A 21,400-nucleotide genomic window follows, 5' to 3' on the forward strand; every position below is an offset into this window, starting at 1 on the left:
AGTTATAAAAATTAGGTGATTATATTTTGGGGGGGACAATGTCACCCCTTCCCCTTTTCTCTCCCAGTTTTTCCCTCCCATCCCCACTCACAGGTTGTAGAGTTCATTTTCAACACAGTGTCTGAGTACCACTGCTGCGTCTGTTCACCCTTTGTCCCTCCATTTCTGTGCTTCTCTTACCTTCCCAAAGACAGATGAATGAACAAACAGGACAAAAAGCAAAGAAAACAAAAACAGCAACAACAAGAAAAAAAAAAAACCTCTTGTTGCCATTTCCTGAAGTTCATTTTGGCAACTATTATTTTGTATAATCAGATGCACATAGACATTGTACCTTTCTTAAGAGTATCTTCTTTTGATCTCATTGTGTGTGAATGTCTAGAATCCTATGTAATTTACCATGTTCCCGTGTATGCTATTAATATTGATGAACTTTTGAAGATCATGTTGCTGTAATACAACCTAGACATGGTTTCTAAACAAACCAAGAAATCCTTTAGTGCTTCACACTTGAAAGTATATTTTAATTTCGAAACAGGATAGGCTACAGCTAATTCACTGTGAGTTGATTTTTGTTAGCTTCCTGATGTCTCTAAATTTAGAAGGATTTCTTGTCATAAACTCATCTCTTGCTAGCCCTGGAAGAAAGGGTCATCAGCCTAACTAAGCAAATTGATCCTTGCTTGGATAACTTTAAACAAAAAGTCCTTTGGACATGGAGCTCTTCAAGAGGTCACTTTCTTGCTGTCAGAAAAGACCAGCCAAATCAGAATTTGCACATACTAGCATTCTAGAACCTTTGAGGAAAGAAAGTTTCAGATGAACAAGTCATAGGCCTTCTCCTTTTTTCTTCTTGGTGTGTGTGGAGGACGGAGTGGGTGTGTAACTCAGAGCATGAGTTCACTCAGCATTTTTCTTTTTTTGTTCAAGGCTGGTGTTCTACCACTTCAGCCACTCTCCAACGTGGCTTTTGGCTGGTTATTTGGGAGATATAGTCTGCTGAAGTTTATTTCCTATGCTGATTTCAAACCATGATTCTGTAGGTCTCAGCATCTTGAGTATCTAGGATTATAGGAGTGAGGTACAGACACCCAACAACACAAACATTTTGTGTATGTGTGTGCTCTCGTGAAGACAGACTAGGAAAAATGAGGTATGGTCAGCTAATAGAAAATACAAGTGGTATTCCTTCATGTACTTCCCTTAAGATGAAGGGAACAAAAGTCATTTTGGGGAAAATGAAGCAGGATAACTTATGGAGACTGAGGCCTGGTGTAGGCAACTCAGAAATATGTTATCTAAAGACTTAGAAATGCTATCTTCGCTTCAAAGAGAGGAAACAATGCATTCTTTCCTAAGGGATGTATTTCTCACCCAAGAATTCACAACTGCCTGACAGGATGCCCCCAAAAGGGTGTCTCCTTGTTCAAGGATAGGGATCTGCTCTTACCTGGAACACCAGGTGTAGTTAAAGCAAAGACAAAACACCTAGCTTTGCATAACTTAAAGCCAGACCCCCTGCCTTTACTCTATAAATACCCAACAGTTCAAGGAGCTATGTGTCTCTCTGGGTGTCTCCTTGTGTGTGTCTGTGTCTGTGTCTTTGTGTCCCTATGAGAGCACCCATACTCTACTAGAGTGTGACCCTGCCCTTCTGTTTGCTTTTTTGTCCATTTGTCTGTTTCCTGCTTGTTTACTTAATAAAACTCTGCCAAGTTTTCTTACCATTGTGACTTGCCCAAAAATTCTTATTCTGTGATCGAAGTCAAGGACCCTAAGTGAAGAGTTCCTATATTTAAAGGGAAGCTACACTAAACCTCACCTCTGTCCAATGACATTAGTACTGGGCTTGAACTCAGTGGCCTTGTGTTCTCACTTGGTTTTGATTTTGTTTTTGTTTTTTTGCTCAAGATTGGTACTCTATTACTTGAGCCCTGCCTCCACTTCTGGCTTTTTGCTTGCTGATTGAAGTTAAGAATCTCTTAGATTTGTCTGCCTGGGCTATCTTTGAACTACAATCCTTATTTTCAGCCTCCTGAGTAGCTAGGATTATAGGAGTAAGCCTCCAGCTGTATTACTCATTCTTAAAATGTATTTTATATGTATGGAGGCGTATCTGAGGAGATATACATGAAGATATTAACTATTGCTATATGTGGAGGTTATCTCTGTTTTCTTTTCCTTGAGTACCTGTGTTTTATATAGTACAATAGTGAATATATTCATGTGTGTGTGCGTGCATGCGTGCATGTGTGTGTGTGTGTGTGTGTGTGTGTGTGTGTGTGTGCATGCTTGTCCAGGGATTTAAACTCAAGGCCTGGGTGCTATCCCTGACATTTTTCCCCCTAGGCCAGTGCTCAACTACTTTAGCCATAGCTCCACCTCCAGCTTTTTTGGTAGTTCATTAGAGACAAAAGTCTTTTTTTTGGGGGGGGGGGGGGAGGGGGCAGTCATGGAGCCTGAACTCTGGCCTGGGCACTGTCCCTCAGCTCTTCAGCTCAAGGCTAGCGCTCTACCACTTGAGCCACAGCGCCACTTCCGGCTTTTTTCTTTTGTGCTTATGTGGTACTGAGGAATCGAACCCAGAGCCTCATGCATGCAAGGCAAGCGCTCTACCACTGACCCACCTTCCCAGCCCCTAGTCAAAAGTCTTATAGGCTTTCCTGCCCAGGCTGGATCTCAGCCTCATGAGTAGCCAAGATTACAGACGTGAACTACTGGTGCCCAACATATTTTTAAATTCAGAAAAGTTTAAGTTAGAAAAAGAAAAGAAAAAAATTGCTGCCAGTTCTTCTACTCATGTATTTTGATGAAAAAAGGAGATATTATTGTTTCATTGATCAGTGCTTGGTAAATATTCAGATGGCCAGGACATGTAGAGAACTCTTCAGAGAAAGCTCTTTAGTGAAAGATAAAGACAGACAGGGAAAGCTGAGACCTCAGAACCCCAATAGCTTTTCTCTCCTCCCTTGATTAAAATTCCATCAAACTCTCCTCCAGTGACTGACTACAGACCCGTATCTGTCAAAAATGTGGCACCAAACAGTGATTAAAGCACACTTTCAATGTGGCTGCTCAGCTCATTGTGAAAACCTGGGGGGATAGGGGAAGACAAGGAAGGTTTTAGAGAGAATGCAAGGACCAGGTGAGCAAGAAGAGACAACATTCAGAGGCCTTGAGATATGAATACAATCCAGGAGGTTTAGGGCTTTGACAAATGCTTACTGGAAGTCATGGTGGTGTAGTAAGTGAAAGGGTGACATCGATCAAGATATAGTGTATTCATAAGTGACAATTCCTTTGTATAACTACTTAAAGATAATTTTAAAAAATGAAACCAAAAAGAACATTTTAGAAATTCTAGGTTTTTAAGTTTCGTAATAAAAGATTTGTTAACAAATATATTTTAGGTGCCTTTAAACTGAACAGGTAAGTTGTGCTCCTCTGAAAACATTTTAATACATTTCTCAGGTTTCTAAGCTACAAATGGTCCCACAAGGTAAATATAGGCAACTACACAAAGCTGATGTCAATCAGGGAAGAGTGAAAGCATGGTGGCAGAGCTGGGGATCCAAGTGGTAGAGTTGTAGCCTTGAGTGAAAAGGCTAAGGGACAGTGCTAAAGACCTGAGTTCAACTACCAGCCTGTGCGCACATGTGCGCGCGCGCATGCACGCGCACGCACACACACACGCACACACACACACACACACTGGCTTTCATTTGTAAGCATGAGTATCTATTCACATTATTCTTGAGTGCCTAATACGCATATGCCAGTATACATGGACACCATATTTATGTCTGTTGAGTTTTCCACCAAGTGGTTATCATATGTGATTTAGTTAAGCATGTATTTCTAATTTTTTTTTTTTTTGTCAGTCATGGGGCTTGAACTCTGGGCCTGGGCGCTGTCCCTCAGCTCTTCAGGTCAAGGCTAGCACTCTACCACTTGGGCAACAGTGTCACTTCCAGTTTTCTAGTGGTTTATTGGAGATAAGAGTCTCACAGACTTTCCTGCCCGGGCTGGCTTTGAAGCATGATCCTCAGATTTCAGTATCCTGAGTAGCTAGGATTACAGGCGTGAGCCACCGGCACCCAGATAATATTCTATTTTTTTTTCATATTTTCACACTATGGATAGGGATCAGTAAATATCAAGTGAATGTTGTTCTCAGTTCTCAACTACTTACTTTTCTAGGATCAACCTTTCAGGTAGTTGTTGAGTCTAAAAAGCAGAATATAATTTTTCAATTTTAAAGTTTTTTATTTTTTATTGTTTTGTCGGTCGTGGGGCTTGAACTCTGGGCGTGGGCGCTGTCCCTGCACTCTTCAGCTCAAGGTGAGCACTCTACCGCTTGAGCCACAGCACCACTTCTGGGTTTCTAGGGGTTTATTGGAGATAAGAGTCTCATGGATAAAAAAATAAATAAAAATTTTAAAAAAAGGAAAAAATTCACACAAAAAAAGAGTCTCATGGACTTTTCTGCCCGGGCTGACTTTGAACTGTGATCCTCAGATCTCAGCTTCCTGAGTAGCTAGGATTACAGGCATGAGCCACCAGTGCCTGGCTCAATTTTAAAGTTTTTACATCACCAATCTCTCCCTTTGAATGCAACAAAAATTAGCCCCAAATCACAGAAGTATAAAGGGGACCCCTTTCCTATTATATCTCTAACATTGGATAGTATCATTCTTTTTCATCTTTGTACCATTTTTGACAAAAGGGGGCATCTCCTTGTTATTCTAATAAACATTTCTTGGTTTCTAAAGAGGAAAAACATTATTTCTGGGACTTAGTGTATGCTATCAAGGAAATATACAGAGCAAAGAAGAGACATCAACAATCCTAGTGCAAAGTAAGATCACCATTGTTGCAGAAAAAGGAAAAAAGCATCACTGAGACCCATGGCAGATACATTCTATTTTTTTCATTCATTTTGTATATTGGGTAACTTCTTTCAATTTTTAAAAATGTGTATCTCAAGCTGGGCATCAGTGGCTCATGTCTGTAATCCTAGCTACTCAGGAGGCTGAGATCTGAGGATTAAGGTTCAAACCCAGACCCAGGAGGAAAGTCCATGACATTTTTATCTTCAACTAACCACCAAAAAGCTGGAAGTGGCATGTGGCTCAAGTGGTATACAGCCTTTAATGAAAAAGCTAATGGACAGAGCCCAAGAGCCCAAGCCCTCAGTTCAAGCCTCAGTACCAATACACACACACACACACACACACACACACACACACACACACACACGCACACGCACACGCACACGCACACACACACACACACAAGCATATCTCACATCCTACTTCCATTAGTTATGCTGCTGAATGAATTTAATATGCAAGTTATATTTAAATGGTAATATGTTTGTTATAAAACATATAGTTTTAGAAGATGTTGTAGAAAATGGCTCAAGGACAAATTAATCAGAAGGGTTCAGAAAGACTGATAAATGTTTCATAATGCTATTGCTTTAAGTGAGTATAAGTTAGATTTATGGACTTAGGCTAATTCCCCAAATCCCACTGAGCCCTTTAAATTTGATCATATTTGTTTGCCTCATTGCTTTCCCCAGCTATAAGCCTACAGTCTTAATTTGCCAGTTTTTTCATTTTTGTCTCCTGCCCCCACCCCCACCCCACATACACACACATACACCAAATATACACTTACACTGTTTCATTGCAGGCAGCTGTTACTATGAAAGTCTAAGGCAGGAGCAAAGGGCTTTTCTCAGTTTTGCTGATAGCGCTTGTCTTATTGGAAGAAGTGGCACTTGATCAAGAGCCACTTACAAAGCTTGCTTTAGCTCTTTGTCTGCAGCCAAGACTGCAGAGCGAAAGCCCAGCCTCTGGTCAGGGGATGGAATAAAAAAGGCAGCAGTGACAAAGAGCACTGTCACTCACCCAAGAGGATGCAGGACCCAGGGTTAAGGCCACAGCACAGCAGAAAAGCTGTGCAGTGCATTCCAAGGCACTGAGTGGACTTCAGCAACACACCTTCGATGGCAACAGAAGCAGCTTCCTTTGTGCCAAGATTTGGCATCATCTGATTTAACCACACACCAGTGCTAGTGAAGTAAGTCCTCTGAATGTCCCCATTTCACAGATCAGTAAGCTGAAGCATGGGATGTCTGAGTCATAGATACCAATCAGACTTGGTAGACACTGAGCCTATGTTCTTTACCTTGGTAAAGTAAATTGAAACCCTGTCTCAGAAATAAAATACAAGCCTAGTATTGGTTGCTCATGCCTGCAATCCTAGCTACTCAGGAGGCTGACAGCTAAGGATCATGGTTTGAAGCCAGCCTGGAAAGAAAAGTCCCCAGGAGGTCTCCAATTAATCACTCGTAAACCAGAAGTAGAGCTGTGGCTTAAGTGGGGGGGGGAGGGGGGTAACACTAGCCTTGAGCAAAAGAGCTCAGGGAAAGCACACAGACCCTGAGTTCAAGCCCCACAAATGATTTTAGAAAAGAAAAATACAAAATACAAGAGCTTTGGCTATGGCTCATCTGGTAGACTACTTGCCTAGCATGCACAAAGCCCTGGGTTCAATTCCCAGTACCAAAGGGGGGAAAAAGAAAAAGGAAAAAAAATAAAATTCTAAGAGTCTTGCTCAGTTCTGGGAAAGAGAAAAAAGAAGCACCAAAATGAAAGGTGTTTTGTGTGTGAGCCTAATGATGGACTCAAAGACAGGTGAGAGAAGGGGTGTCAAAGAGGGAAGATTTAGAAAATTAAGAAAAGCAATAAGCCTAAACAATACCATGTGCAGTGGGGGGTAATAAGTCAGCCATTACCATGCAGGAAAGCTTGAGGACAGACACCAAGCAGGGCAGGGATGAGGTGGACAGACATTTCAGCATGGATGCAGAGGGGTCTGGGAACTGGAAGAAAGACTGGCTGATGAATTATCTGTCTGAAGGACGGAACATCCTTTCTTGTCCAAGTTGGCTTTGAATCACAATCCTCACATCTCCTCTTTCTGAGTAGTTAGGATTTCCGGCAAGAGCCATCAGTGTCTGGCTACTTTCTCACATTTTAATTGCAAGAAAAAGTTTCCTTTTCTCCATCGTCCTGTCCTTCCATTGATGTGGACTCATGAATTCTCATTTTAGTCAATGAGCTCTTTTATTATAATACTCAAATTGTCCTAACATAAGTTTCATTTAAGAGACTAGGAGTGATGGACTCCTAAATAAGTAGCTTAGGGAAAAGGTTTAATATCAAGGATTACATAAAGGCAGAGGCCTCCAAGATTGTAATAATTGCTTCTGTTACCACTAAGTATGAGTTAGTTAATGTTAGAGAAGATGTTATCTAGTCTGCATGTTACTCTCATTGAACTGTCACAATTTGGAGAGGTAGCTATTGTACTGTATTTAATTTTCCACTTAAACACAGCTACAAGGAGGCCCTGAGTACAGGAATGGCTTCAGGGAGTCCCTGCCCTCAGAAGCAGCCCTAACAGGAACCTCCCTTCCCCCTCCACCTCCCCGCTGGCTCTCACCAGCAGCAGCCCTACAAAAAGCCAAGGAAAGAACAAGGCTTTAGAAGCAGGGTGCAACTGTTCCTGAGGGCAACTGAATGATTTTTCTAAGATGTACAAAACTGTGCATTCTCACAAATGCAGCATTGGAAGCTGTCTACAAGGCTGTCATCACTCCAGGGATTTATCCAACCTACTTTGTGGAAACCATCTGACCTTGCCCAAACCCCAGTGAGGAAAGCCCAGAGAAAGATTGGCGGTGTCAATGTCAACAGACTAAACCTAGGAAGACACTACTTGGTCAGGTCACTCAGAAAGTCCTTCTTCAGTTAGGGTCAAGACACCTGAAAGCCACCTTCAGGTGGGTGGGGCCGTGGAAAGGTGAGAACAGTAAAGCCTGTACCCATTCAATTCTTTGGGTCCCAAGTACAGTCCGGGCTGCAGCTCCCACTAGTTATCTACCCCATAGGAAAGCACACTGGGTCTTTCTTCCTGAACAACATTGCTATCACCTTATCACTTCTTTTAGTACCAAATTTCCAGTTCTGCCAGAATGAGCTTAGGTGATAGAAGATGTTTTGTGCTTATCAAAATTATTTTTACAAGTGCCCTACTTTAGAGCGCAGAGCACACTGGATCCGAGAAGACCATCCTTGCCCCTCCCCAGGAGGGACAAACTAAAAATAAAAGACAACAACGTGCTTCCTGCCAGTTGGTAAATCCAATAAGCAAAGAAGATGCCTCAACCTGGCATGGGGTAGTGAATGCCAGCCTGCCTCCCTCCACTGAGAGTGGCGAGCCACCATGTGGTTCTCAGAGCCAACAGCTGCCAGACAGAGCCCCTCAGATTAACCCATAGGTGGTGTTGAACCACTTCCCATTAAGATATTTACAAAGCAAACAAAAATGAGAGCCCCACTCGGAGTCCTGGGATGCCTGCCAGGGGCACTGGCCCTCCTCATTGACACAAGGACTCTCTGGGGAGGGTCTGTGTTGAGCCTGGAGGCTCCTCCTGGCTGAGTCTCTAGACTGTGTTGATCTTGGGCCACTAGAATCCTGGTTTGGGGCTGTTTATTATCTGATTTCCCCAATCACAGAAGTAACAAGAGCTCTGAGTCTCTAGCAATTTCTGTCTCCCTCATCCCCACCATTCAAATGGAAAGAACAATGCCCCCCCCCTACTTCCCCCTGTCTTGTTTATCAATCAGGGTGCCAAGTCTGAGAGATGAACACAGAGTGATATGACATTACCACTTTTTTTTTTTTGCCTGTCCTAGGTCTTGAACTCAAAGCTTGGGTACTGTGCTTAAGCCCTTTTGTGCTCGACTGGTGCTCTATCACTTGAGCTACAGTGCTTTTTCTGGGTGGTTTATTAGAAATAAGAGTCTCATGGACTTTCTGCTGGGGCTGGTTTTGAACTGAGATCCTCAGGTCTCAGCGTCCTGAGTAGCTAAGATTACAGGAGTGAGCCACCAGTGGATAACATTACTACTCTTAAAGCATTATGGCACACATTTGCTCAAGTTCCTGCTTCAAGTGATGGTACAATGCTGATGGGACATATCTTGGTATGTCCTGCCATTTGAGGCCAGTTGCTATTTAAGTCACAAAATGTACTTGGAACTAAAACACAGACTCTTTTTTCTTATAACCAAAAGAAGCAAATAAAGTTAGTAAGATGTACAGAGTTGATCTTTTCTTTCTAATTTATAAGATTATAATCTAGCTATCTTGTGTGTGTATGTGCGTGTGTGTGTGCGTGTGTGTGTGCACACACGTGCGCACCAGCTCTGAGGCTTGAACTCAGTGCCTGGGAGCTATCTCTTATAAACTAGAAAGAAACTTGAGCAAATGTGTGCCATAAATGCTTTAAGGGTAGTAATGTTATCCACTGGTGGCTCACTCCTGTAATCTTAGCTACTCAGGACGCTGAGACCTGAGGATCTCAGTTCAAAACCAGCCCCGGCAGAAAGTCCATGAGACTCTTATTTCTAATAAATCACCCAGAAAAAGCACTGTAGCTCAAGTGATAGAGCAAGCACAAAAGGGCTTAAGCACAGTACCCAAGCTTTGAGTTCAAGACCTAGGACAGGCAAAAAAAAAAAAGTGGTAATGTCATATCACTCTGTGTTCATCTCTCAGACTTGGCACCCTGATTGATAAACAAGACAGGGGGGAAAGGGCGGGGGGGGGGGGGTAGTGCTCTACCACTTGAGCCACAGCTTCACTTCTGTCTATCTGGTGTTTAGTTGGAGATAAGACTCTCATGGAGGCCGGGCGCTGGTGGCTCACGCCTGTAATCCTACCTACTCAGGAGGCTGAGATCTGAGGATCGTGGTTCAAAGCCAGCCCGGGCAGGAGAGACCTTGAGACTCCTATCTCCAATAAACCACCAGAAAACCGGAAGTGGCACTGTAGCTCAAGTGGTAGAGCGCTCGCCTTGAGCTGAAGAGCTGAGGGACAGCGCCCAGGCCCAGAGTTCAAGCCCCACGACCGACAAAAAAAAAAAAAGACTCTCATGGACTTTCCTGCTTAGGCTGGCTTTGAACACTGATCCTCAGATCTCAGAATAGCTAGCAACATAGGAATGGGCCACCAGCATGTGGCTATAATCTAGGTATCTTAAGTGTTGATAATGAAACATATAATATTTATTTTTGTGGGAAGTTAAAATATTGTTTCCTGGAATACTTTGCACTTGAGGTTTTTAAAAAATATTTTTTATTGTAAAGATACTGTATAGAGGGGTAAGGTAATGAGTGCATTTCCTTTCGAGCATTGTTACCCCCTCCTTTGTTTTTCCCCTACCATCCCTTCCCTCTCCACCTCCCAAACTCCTTCCCACCCTCCACCCTAAAGTTGTAAAGTTTGTTTTCAACATAGTATCTTGTACGTCTCATTGTTACCATGGGTCAACCGGTATTGCACTTGAGTTTTTCTTCAAATTCTTCAGAATAGGATCTATATGTATTTTTACCAGAAACTTAGTCTGAGCCTGAATATAGTAAGGATCTCAAGGATGCAGACAAAGTAGATGTCAGCAACATGTTGAATTTTAGAAATTATTTTGTGTGTGTGTAGCTCGTCTTGTTGGGGACCATGAGCACGAAGGGCTGGAATGAGACACAAATGCCTGCAGCCTTGAGCACTGGTAAGCAAGCAAGTAGGATCTACTCAGTTCCACACAAATACTCCAATTTTTCAAAAGCTATCAGAAATCTGAGCTCTTACACAAAACTTATCTATTTTTTTTTGAGAGTCATCCTTGGTTTTTATTTTTCTCTTGCTTCATCATCCCTCTTTTTTTTAATTGTGAAAATACTGTACAGAGGCGTTACAATTACATGGGCAAGATAATGAGTGCATTTCTTATCAAGCATTGTAGCCTCCTCCTTTGTTTCCCCTTCCCATCCCTTCTCATCCTCCCCCACCCCCACCCTGCACCAAAGTTGTAAGGTTCAAAACTTATCTACTTTTATATGTTGAAAACTAAGAAACTCAAACAAAGATTGCACAGGCCAAATGAGATTTGCCTGCAGATCATCATCCACTCAAAAACTGAGTCTGCATATTTTAGCCTGTGGAAAAATGTCCAAAATATGTTGTGCAGCTTTTGAAGCCTCTCATACTCCTCATTACTTCATTATTGTTCTGCTTCATACCATCCCCCCCCCACCTTCCCCTCCTAAGAGTCCCCTCCGCCCCCCAGCTGGCTGCCCACTCTGTTTCTCCCACCTAGGATACTCTTGTCCTGCCCAGTCTTCCTCAAGGCCTTGCTGCCTTAAGAATGAGATCTTAGAGGATGAGCAAAATATCAATAGGTAATGAAAGGACTGGCAGAGGAATTGTATTCAGAAGGACTGACAGGAGAAGAAACATAGAGAAATTGGAAAACAAAAGACATGTTGAAAACCATCAAACAGCTCCAACTATTTGAAAAGAGGCCCCTGGTTCTTGGAACCTCATACTATAAAGAGATTGCTGACATTCTTGACATACATGAATCTTCTAAAAGGTTCCTTTGCATAAGGATCATGGATGATTTAGGTTTGTTGAAATAGTTCAGATAAATATTTATGTACGACTATAAGCAAATCCACAAGGAAAAATATAACTCAAAACAGATCTTTTTCCTTGAAGCGCCTTTCAGCTGGTGATAAGGTTTCTGGCTTCAAAAGGTTTTGAAAATAAATGTGACCAATTAGTAGTTGAAAAATCTTGAAAGTCTAAAATGACTAAGGATTAGCGGAGCCTTGAAAGTTACCATCTGTAGGTATGCTAATGGCACCCTGGCCAGGTTGGCAAGGTAAGGTCAGGGCCCAGAGTCAATCAGAGATTTACACTTGAGATGACAGCCAAGGACAAAAATAAAAGTTAGCTCTCAAGTTAAAACACAGAGTGAAGATTGTTAAAAGATTCTGGAGTGTTAAAAAAAAAACTCAGTGTTTATTGTAGTCTATAATAAACCAGAGAGGTCTTGACCCTTGACCCTTTGTAAGAAGTTAATATTATAGAAACCTTTTAAATAGTAACATTGTTACTATTATTGCACACTATTATACCCACACCATGATAACCAACCATCACCACTTCCTTACTGAGTATTTGTGATGTGTATATGTGTGCATGCAGGCCAGGCAGTACTCACATTTTTGCTCAGTTTGGCTTTTGTCTTGCAGCTGGCATTCTACCACTTGAGCTATGCGTCGGCTTCCAGATTTGTGTTGGCTAATTGGAAACAAGAGTCTTTTGGATTTGTCTGCCCAAGCTGCCTTCAAACCAGGATCCTCAGATCTCAGCCTGAGTAGCTAGGATTATAAGTGTGACTGGAACTATTCTAGCTCCTTGCATATATTCTCTATCATCTCTATTATTTTCCAGTTTAGGATGCTGAGATCTAGGGAGAGGATAGAACTTGCCCAACATCTCAGTTCCTGTAAGTAGCTGAATTAGATTCAAACTCAGACCTGATACCAAAGCACATCTTTTTCTGCCCAAATGGGCTAACATACAGAGCATTTCCCACCTCGTATGAACCTCTGTAAAGGAAGGCTGCATATGCTGCCATTTCCTTCTGGTTCCATTCAAGGTCCTCTATCTCAGGACTGCATCAGCTTCACCAGAGAGGTAGGATGCTTGCTGGAGGATCTGTTCCATTCTGTTCAATCATCTCAGTGTGCCATGTATTGCTGTGATGACTCCCACACGGGGTGCTGTCAAGCTATGTGGCAATCTGTATTTCACAGCCTACATGAAAATCTGGCCCACAGTCGGCCCTGCTGACTGGGAGGCTGCCGCTGCAGCTCATCAATTCTGAGGTCAGCCCCACTGGCTCCAAGCCCCACAGTCCTGCTCTCCTTTCCTCTTCCTTCAGTTGCCAGCTCTTGTGGCTCTGAGTGGCCTGCACTTTGAAGGCTCTCATGTCACTCTGACCATCACTGAAGCGGCCCACAGTGAAGTCATTTCTCTGGGGATCTGTTGCAAGTGGCCCTATTAAAAAATATCTGCACCAGCATTATCAGCCTCCTTCCTAGGAGTTCCTTTTACACAACAACGGGCTGGCTGTGCTAAAGAATGTCACATAAAAAGCCTGGTGAAAGCGTTGCCATATGCAGCCAAATTAAATTAAGGGGCATAATCCTAACTATTGTAGTTAGCAGTATTAAAATAGAGGATTACCATCATAGGAACAAAGCACCACAACCTAAAAAGACTATTCCCATCTGTCATTTGCCAGACACAGTTACAGGCTACAGGAGGAAGTAGAGCTGAGATCTGACACCCCAAACACAGACCACTCTCAATTCCAGGCTAGCTCCACCCTAACTTTGCACCATACACAGATGGAAGGACCTATTCCTTTCCTGAAGGGTGGAGGCTTTCTCCCAGAAATTGGGTGCTGGAATGTTCTCCATGAATCAGAGGGTGAGCCCTTGTATTGAAATATGAGTATATTCCCACCCACTATGTTGTGATTTATGGCTTAAGAGCACAAAAAAAGTCCTGGATTGATCGTTCAGGGTCTAAGCCCAACGAGACAGAATGTGTTAGTTAGAAGTAGAAGTGTTTGAGTAAAAACCATTACATTCAAATCCTGATTCTCAGAAATTATCAGATAGGTGTGTCTCCCACAGTTAAGGTCATTTAATACATGTAAAACACTTAGCACAATCCCCAAGACGTTGTTAATGAATGCCAAGTGTTAGCTGCTGTTACTGTTAGAGACAGAATATCTGAATTCAAACTTCAAACCTGTCATTTATCTCTGTATGACATTGTGTGATCCAGTGATTTTTCATGACAGTGGGAGAGCAAATTCAGAGGAAGAGACTGAAAGTCAAACACCACACCCAGAGTCCAGAGGAACTTTTCCCCAGATTATTATCTGTTCTCCACACCCATTCTCTTCCTCAATAATTATTTTCTCTCCCACTAAAGCTGCCCACAGTCCTCTACTTTCCTATTCTCTATGAAGAACCCCAACCATCAGGTCCTTCATATAGTTTTGTAGTTTGTGTGGATCACATGTACATGTGCATGTGAATAAACTGCAGTCCTTTTCTTCTGCTCCTCTGTTTGCTATATGATTATTTGCTGTAGATTCAACTAGGGAACCTTTAGAGGAAAATTCTAAACTTCCATACAGTGCCTAAAGTGGCCAGACCTACTGAGCCAGGAAGATCTGTGGCCTGGTAGATGGGAATAAAGACTGATAGAGTAAGATTGTCAGGTTCCTTCAGAAAAGAGCTTGGGGTTTTTCAGTCAAGTCAGTTGTATTCCGAGTTGAATGGGAGTTTAGGCTGAAGGTGATGACATTGTCTATCACTGACTTGCCCAGGGTGACATGGCTAAAAGTTATCAATGCTGGGATCAGAACCCAAGTCTCTATCTGCCAGTTATTACTTTGTTTGTTTGTGCCAGTCTAGGCTTGAACTCAAAGGCCAGGCGGCTGTCTCTGAGCTCTTTTGCTCAAGACCAGTGTTCTACTACTGAGCCATGACTCCACTTCTGGATTTTTAGGGTGCTTATCTGGAGATAAGAATCTCACAAACTTCCCTGCCCCAGCTCACTTTGAACTGTGATCCCCAGATCTCAGTCTCTTGAGTAGGTAGAATTACAGGTGTGAACCACCAGCACCTGGTTTCTACCTGACAAATGTTGTTCTTTCTGCCATGCTAGAAGTTCTGAGTTAATTATTCTAATAGGTATTAGATCTGTTGTTCAACTACCCTTGAATGAGCTCTTAAAACTATGTAGGGAAGTCATTCAAAGTAGATTATTTCAAAGTAGTTCAATAGCAATTTGAGACCTCAAGAGAAGATTGAGAATTCTACTTACACAAGTCTCAAAAATATACTAGGAAATCTCAAAAAAATAATTTAAAAAACTGTAAGTCAAGACTACCTCTTTTTCCAGATACAAAAGATTCCCTAATAACCTGCTTTTTTTCCAGATCCTTGACTAAACTTTTGTGTAGTTCCTCATAGTCATTTGGGGCAAAATAAAAAAGGCAAGTTTCATTCCTTTTATATCCTTCCTTCTCCATGGCCCACTCCCTCCTGTATGTCCTGGGTGCTGGAAACCTTTTCTGAGAGAAGTTAGATTAGAAACCTGTCCTGAGGAACAGGCTTATGAGTTCTTTAAGTTTTCCAGGCTTAGCATCACAGCCTGGTCTGATCTCACATCTAACCAAGGGCACAATCCTTCAGACACTGAGCAGCCCAGATATCCAGTGGAAACATCACATCGTGGCCCTCAGCAAACCCTACTCTACCCAAACACAAACTTATGAGAAGACAGGAAGTTGTAGTGCTCCCTGTTTGCTTTGGCCTAAATCTGGGGTTTCCCAGCTTCAGGATTACTGACATTTTGGACTGTATGATTCCTTATTACAGAAGACTGTGCTACATGGTGTAGCAGCATCAACTGACTTCTATCTACTAGATATTAATAGCCACAACCCTCCTCCTCAAAGTTGTAAAACCATTGCCAACTGTCCTGTGGTAGTGATGAGAGGGACTCACTCTCAGCTGAGAACTATTGCTTTAATCAAATGAGGCTAAGTATAGGTTTGACTATGACAAGAATGCAAAATTGTGTTCATGTTTCCTTGAAGAATAAACACTTGCCCACAGCTAATGAATGACATGTAAGTCCAGGGAATCTGATGGAAACACTCTATCTTGCCTAAGTCACGTGGCAATAGAAGGAATAAACTATGGACCCATAGTATAAAGAAGTGCCCCAGTCTACAGCAAGGGACTTCTACAGACAAGACTCACTGATATTTCTCAGTTTCATCAAGGGAGATGCTTGAAGTTTCTTCATGGCCATTGTGAGGCTCTGCCTTTGGATGGCTTTTCTGGTTGGTCTTCAGAACTGGAAAAAAAAAAAAAAAACAACTTAGAAGTATAAGGTAAGGCCAGAAGCAGGCAGGGTTAGGTTCTATTGCCTGATTAGATTCTTCTAGGGTAGGGCAATAAAACAAGCCTGCGCTGGGACTCCAGGTCTTGCTTAATGCTTAGTCTTAGCCAGAAAACTGGATAAAATAATTCAAACTTATAGAAAAGCAAGCTACTTCTCTCTGGTGATAGAACAAATAGTAAGCAGTTAGTTGAGGTCCCCAGGTAAGAAAGTTGGAGAAGAAGCATCATATGACAGCACCATGCTAGACAGAAGTCCAGTTTCTAGTCCAGCTGGTGCATGCAGTAGCTAGAAGAACAAGTTGTCATATGGACAGAAGTAACCCATTCCACTTCGTTACTGAGAGCAGTTTACCTATGAATTTCTCAAGAGTGAGGACAACAGTTATTCCTTCCTCTGACCATGGCAGCCATAACTAATCAATTGTGGCCTTCTTTTTCCACTGAGCCCTAAGTCAACTTCAACTTCCTCTTCAAAATCATTCTCATTATGGTTCTCAAAGTATAGACCCCAACTAGCAGCACCAGCATCATCTAGAAATTTGTTAGACGGACAAATCCTTGAGACTCACCCTATCTTATTTGTAATGGTTTAATTATGAAACGTTCCCATAAAAGACTCATGTATTACAAAGTCAGTCCCAGCAAGTGGCACTAGTTTGAGAAGTTCTGGGAACTGTATAAGGTAGGTTCTAGCTGGAGGAAGTAGATCACCAGGGGGTGGGTCCTTGCAGGTATACTATTCCTGGCTGCTGCTTCTATTGTTCTCTGCTTCCTGTCCATCAAGAAGTAAAGACCAGCCTCCACCACATGCTCCTGCTGCTGTAGGTCCTTCCCAAGTACATTGGGGACAAAGGGTGACCTCAGACTGAACCCTCTGAAACCATAAACCAAAACCAAATCTTTCCTCCTTTAAGTTGTTTGTATTAGGCATATTGGTCACCATGATGCAAAATACTGGTGCATCAGCAACCCTAAGGGAGGATTGGCAATCTTTCACAAGCTCTCCAGGGGACTCTGATCCATGTTAAAGTGTGTGAGACACTGCTTCCAGATCAATGACTTTTAATCCTGGCAGTGCATTAGCATCATCCAGGATGGACTGAAATTTGCCTAAACCCAGCCCCAAGAGATTCTTGAAATTGAATTTGGGAGTAGGGGCTGACTTAAGTTAAAAGCTCCCTAGATCATTTTTTAATGTTTGGCTAGGGCTGTGAGCCACACTTCTAAGCAGTCATTACTCATCAATTGGGTTAAGAAGGGCAATCTACACTTTTGCATCATCTGTATTTTGGAGAAATTTTAATCACTCAAACCAAAATATAACCAACAAAGATCAGCTATAAATTTGGAAATTGTGGTATATTATGGAAGACACATAAGATGTAAAAAGTTGATGTTATAATGATTTTGCATGTAACATGACAGAGAGCATAGGAAAACAAATGAATAAAGTCAAGTGCTAATGGCTAATCTCTGTAATTCTAACTGCCTGGGAGGCTAAGAATTGGAGGATCATAATTTGGGACCAGAATGGGCAGAAAAATTCATGAGACCCCTTTTAATCCATAGATGGGCATAATAGCTTGTACCTGTCACACCAAGCTACATAGGAGACTAAGATGGGGAATACTATATTATCAGATCATACTGAGCAGATAAATCCATAAGACTTAGTCTTCAGGAAGGGAATTTGGATACAGCGCCATGTGATCCCAGCAATGACAGGAAGCCTAGTAGCAAGCCTCTTGTGGCTCAGGCATTGGCTTAGGCTGAAACTGGGATCCTATCCTAACAGTAACTAATGAAAAACAGGGATAGAGGCATGACTCAGTGGTATTACACCAGCCTAACAAATTCAAGACCCTGATTCAAACCCTTAGAATCACCTTAAAAATGTGTGTGTGTGTGTGTGTGTGTGTGTGTGTGTGTGTGTGTGTGTGTGTGTTCTTACATTGTTTGTTCTGGGAAAAGTATAGCCTGGTTTTAGAATGCAATTTGGTTAAACATCAATACCTTGATTTAGACATCTACTAAGGTATTAGTTAAGATAAAACCCATTACTTGCTATTATTATTATTGCTACAAATACCAAAAAGACAAAAATTTAAACTGAACTTTATTACATTTCTATTGCACAAAAGGCATTGTAGCCAGTGAAAACAAATTTAAAAAAGCAGAAGTCAAGAAATAGAGCCAGAGTTTTTTTTTGAATTTCATTAACTGACTCCCTCTTTCCCCTTTGACATCTCTTGATGGATAAACTTACTCTGGTTAGAGTGCCGCTAACTCCTCTTAAAAGATTCTGTGGAAGGTCAGATATGTTGATGTTGGGGGAATGAACCTCAAGATAAGTATTCAAATTTTTTTTCATGCAATTGGTTCTAACACATTTATAAGATGAATTTCTATGTTGCTTTGTATGTACCTCCCCCATGGTATAACCCCTGCTTTCACTGTATTTGATGTTGGTATAATTTGTGGAGGGGAAGGGAAAAAACAAATTGTTTAACTAGGGATACAGGTGGACCTATTGCAACAATGAGATGTTTAACTAGGGATACAGGTGGACCTATTGCAACAATGAGATGTACAAGTCGTTATGTCGAAAAACAAACAACAACTTTGGTCGGGGATGGGAGGAGGATTAGGTGGGGGGAGGGGAGGAGTATGGGAAGGGATGGGAAGGGGAAACAATGAGGAGGCAACAATGCTTGCTAAGAAATGTACTTGTTATCTTGCCCATGTAATTGTAACCCCTCTGTATGGTATTCTCACAATAAAAAAAAAGACAAAGAGAAAAGAAAACAAAAAAACAAAAAAAAAAGATTCTGTAGATCCAGCTCACTTGTCCTGCTGTGATAAGAAACATAAAAGCAAGAATTGACAATAAATGAAAAAGAAGATCCCACGTTAGGAATACAACTATATTTCTATTTCCCTATTAAAAAGGAAAATCTCCACACCTAATCTTTTAACCTTGTTCTCAGGCACAATTCAACTTCACCAAAATCTATTCGTGATCAAAGCTCAGATGGTGCCATCCATTTGGACACTGAGATTGAAGGCTTTTGTCTGTACCTACTTTGAGATCCAAAAAGAAAAATAGCACAATAGTGCATCAATAGCCCACAAAAGCACATTTGGGACTCTCCAATGAAAGTGCCATGTCCTGACCAGAAAGAGAAGCAGCAGCAGCAGCAGCAGCAGCAGGAGCAGCAGCAGCAGCAGCAGCAGCAGCAGCAGCAGCAGCAGCATCTTCACATGGAACCTAGCAAATGCCCCCAGTAGCTCTGCCTCAGTTCCAGGGGAAAAAATATACAGAATTTCTCTTCATGAAATTGAGGAGAAAAGTTATTCTGTGTTTCTTATTCATTTACACTTCAGTCATCAAAATATTGATTTTTAAGAGTTATTTGAAGTATAGAAACCAAACAGAAAACTTACAGAATATTCCTAATAAAGCTTTGATGAAGTCGGCACCTCCATCCCCCAGCTTTTCTTGAAGAGCAGAGAGAGAAATTTGGGTCAAACTTGAGGTGATAACCATAAATAAGTTAATGCTTATCAATCCATGGAGCTCAAAGCAGGATCCACAATTGTCCAGGACCTAAGTGTGTCCTGGCAGCTACAATCACCTGCATCCCTCTGATGAATTAATCACCAAACAAGAAGCTTGGAGGAATGGAGATATAGATGAAAGCTAGGAAGGAAGGAAGGAAGGAAGGAAGGAAGGAAGGAAGGAAGGAAGGAAGGAAGGAAGGAAGGAAGGAAGGAAGGAAGGAAGGGGAAGGGAAGAAGGGAGGGAGGGAGGGAGGGGAAGGGAAAGAAAGAAGAAAAAGAGAGGAGGGAGGGAGGGAGAGAGGGAGGGAGGAAGGGAGGGAGGGAGGGAGGAAGGAAGGAAGGAAGGAAGGGAAGGAAGGGAAGGGAAGAAAAAGGAAAGGAAGGGAGAGAGAAAAGAAAGGTAAGGTTATTCATCTTTGGTGAATGAGTAAGCTTTACAGGATTTGACATGATATGATTGACAAATTCTGAACTTCAGTAGCTAGAAATATTCATAAAATACCCAAGCCAGAGAATGTGCAGATGGCAACAGAGGCCTCTCCAGAGATGGACATCAGGCAGGTCCCTGCAGGTTTCTTGTTTAATGAAGCAAAGCATTTATGGGAGTGGAGTTCTCTGGAAAAGTTGGGGCCTTCCATAATCTGATTGAGTTTGACTAGCCATTTGTACTTCCCAGAAAAGCTGAACTGGGTCTTCATGCTGAGGTAGTGTTAGATGAGCATAGGGGAATTAAAAGGCAGACTGAGTGGTGGCTAGAGATTGATGCAACCTGAGACTCTATATTACAATAGGAAATAATGTGAGAACTCAAATAGTAAGAAATCTTGACCACTCAAAACTGCCTGAGACCAACACGGCAGAAGGTGATGACCACAGCCCTTTGCTTCATTATAATGGCATCCCCACACCATTACCCTTGCAGATTCACCTATTCCCATCTTACACCTGAAGCCCTTAGATAGCCCCAAAATGCCATGAAAATGATTACAAAGGAGAGGTAAATCTTATTCCACAAACATCGTGACCAATTCCTAGAATTTCTCTTCTTTCCCATGCCTTAACTCACCAATAACTTTCCCTGTTTCCCCATGAAACACTGTCCATGGGGCTGGGAAGGTGGCTCAGTGGTAGAGTGCTTGCCTGGCATGCATGAAGCCCTGGGTTTGATTCCTCAGCACCACATAAACAGAAAAAGCTGGAAATGGTGCTGTGGCTCAAGTGGTAGAGTATTAGTCTTGAGCTGAAGAGCTGAGGGACAGTGGCCAGGCTCATAGTTCAGGCCTCACAAAAGAAAAAAAAAAAACAAAAAAAACAAAAAACATTGCCCAACATCCCTTTCTGTGTGTCTCTCTTGAGAAGCCCACAGATCTGTTGACTATGTACTTTCAACCTGAATAAAAACTTCCTCCCAATTGCTTACTTTGTCTCATTTCCGAATACTTTCTCTATTGGTGATAAGAATCTGAGAAGAACAGGTGGAATCTCAGTTTTCCTATCCATGGAACCCATAAGGGCTGCAATAGGCAATGATTTGATTATTTGGAAATAAGATAGGAAAGCATTTGATTGTCAGAATATAGAAGAAGAAACCCCTATAGTAAGAGTTACAAACTCAGGTGGCTTTGGCCAACCCAGTAAACATATTCACATCCAGGAGCTGTTGGCCCATGCCTATAATCCTAGCTACTCAAGAAGCTGAGATCTGAGGATCATATTTCAAAGCCATCCTGGGAAGCAAAGGCCACCAGAGACTTAGCTCTAATTAACCACCAGAAAACAGGAAGTAGAGCTGTGGCTCAAACTGGTAGAGAGGTAGCCTTGAGCAAAAGAGCTCAGGGACAGCACCCAGGCCCTGAGTATGTGTCTATATGTAATTACACATACACACACACACACACACACACACACACACACACACA

At 42.1% G+C, this 21,400-nt stretch overlaps 1 protein-coding gene across 2 annotated transcripts in view; it reads right to left on the reverse strand.

The window, feature by feature from the left end:
• Myo3b (myosin IIIB) overlaps positions 1-21,400 on the reverse strand; it is a 370,163-nt gene that overhangs the window by 93,044 nt on the left and 255,719 nt on the right. Inside the window, exon 28 of one of the 2 annotated variants that reach the window (XM_042694122.1) lies at positions 15,777-15,873. The exons of the other annotated variant lie outside the window; for it this stretch is intronic. Within the exon in view, the coding sequence (XP_042550056.1) occupies positions 15,777-15,873 (97 nt within the window). The remainder of the gene's footprint in view (positions 1-15,776; positions 15,874-21,400) is intronic. 2 annotated transcript variants of the gene reach the window in all.

The sequence above is a fragment of the Dipodomys spectabilis genome, unplaced genomic scaffold, assembly GCF_019054845.1.
Source record: "Dipodomys spectabilis isolate Male_0828 unplaced genomic scaffold, ASM1905484v1 ptg000174l, whole genome shotgun sequence".
Classification (NCBI taxonomy): domain Eukaryota; kingdom Metazoa; phylum Chordata; class Mammalia; order Rodentia; family Heteromyidae; genus Dipodomys; species Dipodomys spectabilis.